Source organism: Aegilops tauschii, chromosome 3, assembly GCF_002575655.3.
Source record: "Aegilops tauschii subsp. strangulata cultivar AL8/78 chromosome 3, Aet v6.0, whole genome shotgun sequence".
In the NCBI taxonomy this organism is placed as follows: domain Eukaryota; kingdom Viridiplantae; phylum Streptophyta; class Magnoliopsida; order Poales; family Poaceae; genus Aegilops; species Aegilops tauschii.
The window spans coordinates 616476336-616483777 of NC_053037.3; the positions used below are offsets into that span (position 1 = coordinate 616476336).

The window sequence follows — 7442 nt, forward strand, 5'->3', positions numbered from 1 at the left end:
ACATGATCCATTCTGCTCATGTTTTGTTTCATCCTTGCTGCATGCAGCTGATTGATTCTTCTCTGTTCGTGTTCCACTACTCTCCTTCAAAGCCTTGTTTGCTAGAGGGGTGTTTCAAGTGCTGCCAGTCACCAGTGCGGAGACGCATCCTGACCGCCCAATGACCAGATCGTCAAAGGTAATCCCAAATCCCCTTGCTACAAAAGTAATAGTTGGACGCACAGGGATCACAATAATAATATTCAAAGTGTCTTCTACAAGCAACTAAAACAGCAGATCCACAGCATCCAAGATTACAGTTAAACTAGGCAACATCACAGTTCGATTTATCATGCTCCACCTCTGAATTAAACTAGGCAACATCACTGCCATGCTAGGCATCTGAATTAAACTAGGCAACATCACTACCATGCTGGAACATTCTACTACAGAATACAGATACAAACAGCTTAAATTTCAGCTGCACCGACAGCGCCTTGATTCAGTGTTTCCTTCATGACTCCAACATAAACTACATGCACTCCTACAAGCTTGGCATCCTCATGTGGTCTCTGTGATACTCCTCAAGGCCACCAACATCAGACCTGCACATCAAGTCCAAAGGCGATTCCGTCAAACTTGATAACTGTGGCCATCATGAGAAAACTCGTTCCAAGTCATCAGGTTACCTTTATTCAAAGGCACCTTATCATATCAGTATTAATAACAAAAGGAGATGACATACTCGTAATACACTAAGAAAGTTAGCGTATAATCCGATGATGCATGCACAATGACAGGTCGGGTATGTTTATTCAGCACATCAGCATGTTAAAATAAATTAAAGCACTCAATTTAATGATGACTTGCGAAAACATGGTAGGCTGATTTGTTCCATTGCATGCACAGTAGAAGACGACTAAACAATAAGTTACCATAATCAGTTTGATTATTAAGCACAAGATTCAGAAGAAAAAAAAACAAGTGTCAAGACTGCACACAACAGCAAGAGGTATGTCCTGTACAAGCATACAAGGTGCTGCATTATTATATGTAGCAGCGATAAAATATCAGCGCACATGTGGAAAAAGAACATGCTTAATCCAGAAATGACCATGTCATTGCACACATGGACATGTACTTGAGAATAAATTGCCACCCTTGCAGATCAATTGGCAACCAAATAGGAGTAGAGGTACAATCGGAAAGGGCAGAAGCACAATGGACGGTATAAAACCTAACACTAATTAAAACACATGTCGTTATCACTGAGCAACATGTGTCGTGCCATACTAAAACATGTCTCCAACCAAGAGTCACAAAGATTGACTCCTAAATTAAGACCAGCAAAAAATTAAGATCAGCAAGGACATGCTCATTCCAGCAATGATTCTTCAGAGACTATACTTTCAGATGCAGAAACTATGTCATTCTTACAGCATGAAACACTCCAGCAGTTAACTACAGAACCCCATTGATTCATCAAACGAGAAATAAAAAGAAAGAACGGAGTGCAAGAGCAGCTGTAGGACAAGCGAAAGTGGCGGGGGGACAGCAAAGTTGGCTTAAGCCATTCCCCTATCAAATAAATGAATAAATAATCTAATTCCACCATTCCTAAGTTTGTGAATATCCTAACAACCAACCCATTCCCCCTACCAAATAGATGAACAAATAATCTAACTCGACCATTGCTAAGTTTGCCATAATTTCCTAACAGCTGCTAAGTATATTTCTCAAACAACATTCATTGCATGTTTAATAGTGTTGTACGATAAGCGACTATTGCGTGAGGACAATCAAAGTTGGCTCAACCCATTCCCCTACCAAATAGATGAATAAATAATGTAACTCTACCATTGCTAAGTTTGTGAGTACCAACACATTCCCCCTACCAAATAGATGATTGAATAATCAAACTCGACAATTGCTTAAGTGTGATAATTTCCTAACAATCACCATTGCTCGGTATATTTCTCTAACAACGTTCATTGCATGTTTAATAGTGTTGTTCTTATTAAAAACCCACAATTGCTATTCTTATAATTTTCAATAAGTAAAATCTGTTTGTAAAATTTTCGCCTACTAGAAAAATGTTTTTAAAAAACAGAAAAGACTAAAAATATATCTCATTCTTCCATGGCATCACCTTACGCAGCACCCCGTATGATAGTATTTAAATCATAAGATAGACGAGGAAACCTCACGCGAACTTCTGCATCAACGACGAGGTTTTCAATCTGTAACAAAACAGAACATTTTGTTATCCAACTCAATGTTTTATCGGCTATGTGTATTGTGTTTGTGTGTGGTGCCTACAAATTACCTGCTTCCTGAGTAAATTTTCATGTGTGTACATCCCGCTTATAAATCTTAAAAAGTCTTCGAAACTATTTTCATTGTACTGTCCAAGTCCATGTTTTGCACGGTACTTCTCCATTTCGATGAGAATTGGGTCAGATAATGGATCAGGTGACCATTTTGTTTTCCATGGGAGCGTTGGACAAGTTGGAAGCGCCCTAAATCTATTCTTAACTGCTTCATTCTTAAAAATCTTGGGTACCTCATAGGCAAAGAACATCTTCGTCCTTTTCTCATCCCAAAAAAAATCATGATCTTCAAGATCATGTTTCGCTGTACCAACCGAAAACCTGAAAATTTATGGAAAAAATACTATAAGATGTCAGGCATAAACAAATGTATCAACAAAAGGAAAATTCTCGATTTTAATGGCACAATTCAACAACGTACTTGGTAACAGACTTCAGCTTGCTTGCGAGATCATCTATTAAGCAACAAGTTTGATTCTGGAATTTAGCATAGTTATTCCTCACATGTCGAGATACCGCCTCAAGAGAGGCTCCTAGAGAGATGAAATCTTCAGCTTGACATTGCAACAGAGTTTTGGAGTCTGAAATGACGCAAACAAGGTAAAAATAGAAGTTATATTCTAAACTTGAATTATTTTAGACTGTATGTTAGTTTCCAAGCTAGAGTTGGTGTAGTAAGGTATTTCTATGATGTTGCACAAGACTGAACAAACTAGTTCATTATTTTTCGACAAATAAATAACATCGACAAACGGTACTCAATGTTTACGAGTCGAAGAGTCGTTGAGTTGTTCCAAGGTTGAGACTCATAGACTAATCGTGACTAGTCTAGACTAGTGCGAGACTAGTCGACATGGCACTGTAGCACTGAAGTTGCAGTACATAACTGCTAATACCTAGTGGTAGTATGTAGTATTACACTGTAAGTATTCAAGTACAGTATACAATACAAATGAATGCATGGCTTTGAACTTGGTTGAGTTAGTCTTCATGTACAAATGCATCTCTTTCCTGATTCCATCGGTTGCTTTCAGACACATTAACACCACTGTGTAACCCCCACCAAGGTGCTTCTTCATCCTTAGCACTCCAGTAAGAGACGTTTTTGCCACACAGAACACACTGGATTGTCAATTTGTCCTGCAGATCAGGCCAAAAGGCATACTTCCATGCTGGGTCCATGGTCCTAGTTGGCTTCCTCCCAGGATCCTTTGATGGATCATAATCCTCAGCGGCTTGAGCTAAAGCGGCTGCTGAGCACACTGTCTGAGATATCTCTGGTGTTGTAGACATTGTAACTCTAGCTCTGCTCAAACCTACGGATGTTGAATTGAAACAAGCAAACCTAAACCAGGAACCAACAGTAGATGAACCAGCCAAGGAACAAGCAATATAGGAACCATATGAGGATAAGAGAAGGGAGAAATTACTTGCAAAGGGAGGATCCAGGAGCAGATGAACCAGCCCAGGAACCAGCAGAGATACGGCTGGATCTGGACAGCAGAACCAGTGAAGAGGGAGAGCTCCAGAGGAGTGGGCAGCTTTCTCTGGAGCGAAACTGAAACCTAGCCACAAAATTTCCCTCAGACGGGCTTGCGGGCTGAGTGCCTCTCTTATCCCCTCCAAAAAAGTTTGAGTCGTTCGACTTAATGTACACGACTAGTCCAGACTAGTCTCTCGACCGCTCGACTCATCGAGTTAGTCTACACGAGATTTGCAGTCGACACCACAGTTGTGACTCATAGACTAGTCGAGTCCATCGACTAGTCTCTAGACCTTCGACTCGTAATCAATGACGGTACTGTGCATCAAAACATTACTTTTAATGTGAACATAACTAACTTCAATGCAAATAAGTACACTTTTTTTATCCTTCATTTTTACGAACAAGAAATAAATAAACTGTGCAGTTGCATTACAAAAAACAAGCACATGTCAAGTAGACATTTTGATAGAAAGTCATCACGGGGCTGTAATTGCAGCTAAGCTCTAGAGTTCAGATATGGAGTTCAGCTCTAGAGTTATTTGATTAACTTACTTTTCCTTTCAAAGTATGCTAACTTGACTACAATGTTGCCATTCGCCTCATGATAAAGCGTAGTTCTCCATGAAAAGTTGCCATGGTAATTACCACTCTCTCTAATGTAATCCAAGGCATTTATTGCTGCCCTGTAAACAAATTTACACGGTTAATTGTGTATAATGGCAAACTGAACATGTAATTCACAATTTAATAATAAACACAGTATATGAACATACCACACCATTTTTCTAAAATCCCGAGATGGAACCGAGTGTATTATTGGATGCACAGCAAATTCAGCATTCTTAAGAAGCTCTGAAACAAATGCAGTGTATGGCTCGACGTAAACCCGGATGTATGGTTCACCTTCGACCTCTTCCCAGAACTTCACTCCCAGTACATTTTCATGAATGAGATTATGCATCATCTTTAGGCAATCCTTTTGACTTTTGTCTTTATCATTCACTAAAAGAAAAACCTTTGGATAAGCGTAACTTTTGGAGATGTCTTCCATACCAGAAGGCATCTCCAAATAGAGAGAACACAGACTGGTGTCATCATCTCGAAAAACTCTATGAAGAGTGAAGGGGATACGAGTTGAGCCATCATTGTCTTTTCCCCCACCACTGGATTCACTGCCACTTGATTGTGCCATTGAGAGGAGAGCTGTAAAAATATACATAAACAACAAATAAAACTTGAGGAAACAAACAAGTTGATTTGACCTTATATAGATAAATAACAATTTTTATGCCACTGCAAGTGGATATGTGTCTGCATGGACCTTAGAATCATATACGTACAAGTAAAATTCGATACAAGTTCTCCACTAAATAGCATAAAATCGAATGATGATTGTACCCACAGTAACAGAATTAGTGCCCACAACAGTGGATGAATCAAAAAGCATATAATGGTAAACAACACTGCAGCAAGCGTAGGAATATGGGCAGTAAATAAAGAAGGAAAAGAAAGTGATTGATGGGGGCAAATAGAGGTAGCGGACCATGATCTAAAGAAAGAAAGAAAGAAAGAAAGAAAACGCATGGTTGGTACACACCTTGCTGGGTGCGGCAGAACGGGGGCGGGGAGGCACTGTCGAGGACGGCTTAGGAGATGAGAAGCGGCTTGGTAAGCCCGAACTTGCGCAGCAGGACGGGATCGGATCGGCGACGAATTCATGTTAATCCCATCGGCGAGGGTTAGGGTTTACGATTAAGGAAAGGGAACAAGTGCAGATGACCTGGGGGTGAATCGGAGATGATAGAGAGAAGGCTTACGAGGGATAGGAGAGTTCGGCGGTGGTGAGGAAGCCCACCGGCGGAGGCGGAGGCGGAGGCGGAGGCGGCGGCGAGGAATTGCCGCGCGTGGAGCTCCGCGGGGATGCGGCGGCGAGTGGGGAACGAGGGTTTCTTTCCCTGTTATTTTTCCTTTTCAACACACTTGTCTTTTTTTTGAGACAATTTTCAGCACTTGCTGACTGACTATGGAGAGGACTCCAAAGCCCAATGTAATATAAGAGCCCATATATAGAACTTATGTGTGCAAACAAAAACGCAGTACGTCGCGTCCGGAGACAGGCCCTTGTTTGCTCTAGCGGCAAAATTCACTCTGATGGGCCGGCGGTTGCACCCGATTCTTTTTTATTGGTTTTTCCTGTTTGTACTCTGGTTTTATTCATTTAGAAAAACCAGACTTTTTATTGGTTTTTCCTGTTTGTACTCTGGTTTTATTCAATTAGAAAAACCAGACTGATGAGGTTATTGGTTCAGTTTCTTTTCGCTGGTCCAATCGCTGTTTTTTACAGGAAAGCCATCATGGCTAGCTTTACTAGTCATCAAATTGCACGGGCTAGCCTTTTGTCATACATGTACTCCTATATAATTGGACATCTATCAAAATTTGTTACATGCAGTATTTTCCAGAAGTTTAAACTTAAAAATAAGTCGAATAAAACGTGGATGGCTACGATTATACTTATAGATAAAAATTAATATGCAATTGTAATACAGTGGTATACGATTACATTTAGTACTCTCACTGCTCTAAAATAAGTGTCTCAACTCTAGTACAACTTTGTATTAAAGTTAGTACATTGTAAAGACACTTATTTTCGGACGGATGGAGTAATATCCAACAATGCATGTTTTTTAACGTGTGCCAGAAAGGGTGTATTTTTCAATACATTCCTTTGTATTAAAGGAGTGTATTTTTCAATACATTCCTGAAAGGCCGTCGCGATTTCCTATGGCCCGTCGGCGCCCGACAAGGAGGAGCTAGCTCCGTTGGTCGTTGCTGGACCTGGGCGGTAGCTCCTCTTCCGGGGCGTTGGCGACGGACCAGGTTGGCACCTGCAACTCCGCAGCGCCCCCCTCTCGTCCGACGCGGTCCTTATCGGCCCCTGCCAGGCAGCACCCAGCACCGCCCACACCTACCCCTCCGGGGCACTGGGTGATGTTGCCTGCGGAACGGCAGCCAGAGTCCTTGGGTCGCGTGTATCGCCTTGCAAAGAACCGGGCGACAGAGGCGGCTATCAATCGCGGCTCCAAGGGAAGACCGAGAAAATCCACGCCATAGCCACTTCCCCTGGCCAGCGACAACGAGGAGGCCCTCCGCACCACCGCTAGTAGAAAACAGGGCTTTGGTTCAAGCTCAATGCACCCTTTAGTCCCAGTTGCATTACGAACCGGGACTAATGTGAGCATTAGTCCCGGTTCGAGCGGCTAGTGCGTCGGAAAGGCATTAGTCCCAGTTCAAATGGGACCTTTAGTCCCGGTTCGTGTCTCAAACCGAGACTAAAGATTAGACCTTTAGTCCCGGTTTGAGACACCAACCGGGATTAAAGGGTGCGATGCCCTTTAGCCTCGGTTCGTGTCTTAAACCGGGACTAAAGGGGTCTCGAATTTTTTTGTTTGTTTTCCATTTGTTTTCTGTTTTTAGTTTTTGTTTTAAATTGCTTATATCTTTTAGGATATTTGATGTTTTTGAGTGATTCTTTTTGCATTAGATTCAAAATTTTGTCTAGTTTCTGTTTGTACCATTAGTTTTCAAATTTGAATGATTTAAATATGAATTTGTTCAAATTTGCTTCAAACCCTAAATTGTGAATA

General features: G+C 41.4%; 1 protein-coding gene across 3 annotated transcripts; it reads right to left on the reverse strand.

Moving 5' to 3' along the window:
• Positions 1–236: 236 nt before the first annotated feature.
• Positions 237–5780, reverse strand: LOC109768694 (uncharacterized). 3 transcript variants are annotated; one of them, XM_040386022.3, is made up of 8 exons: positions 5613–5776; positions 5393–5474; positions 4569–4998; positions 4348–4478; positions 2731–2890; positions 2306–2630; positions 2129–2219; positions 237–584 (listed from the first exon to the last, which is right to left on the reverse strand). In XM_040386022.3, exons 3-7 carry the CDS (start codon positions 4985–4987, stop codon positions 2130–2132), a joined length of 1125 nt encoding a protein of 374 aa, XP_040241956.1. In that variant the 5' UTR covers positions 4988–4998; positions 5393–5474; positions 5613–5776; the 3' UTR covers positions 237–584; position 2129. The 3 variants fall into 3 exon arrangements, with proteins under 3 accessions (XP_040241956.1, XP_073367450.1, XP_040241957.1); XM_073511349.1 differs by having other exon boundaries at positions 5393–5776; XM_040386023.3 differs by lacking the exon at positions 2129–2219 and having other exon boundaries at positions 2543–2630; positions 5393–5780.
• Between the last annotated feature and the right edge of the window lie 1662 nt (positions 5781–7442).

Bases quoted from the DNA above. Each gene is read 5' to 3' on its own strand.
- LOC109768694 (XM_040386022.3), bottom strand. From the start codon at position 4,987: ATGGCACAATCAAGTGGCAGTGAATCCAGTGGTGGGGGAAAAGACAAT. The intron at 2,891-4,347 runs GTAAGTTAATCA...GCGTCATTTCAG, and splicing joins AGCATACTTTGAAAGGAAAA to ACTCCAAAACTCTGTTGCAA. The intron at 2,220-2,305 runs GTAATTTGTAGG...GTTTTGTTACAG, and splicing joins AAAATTTACTCAGGAAGCAG to ATTGAAAACCTCGTCGTTGA.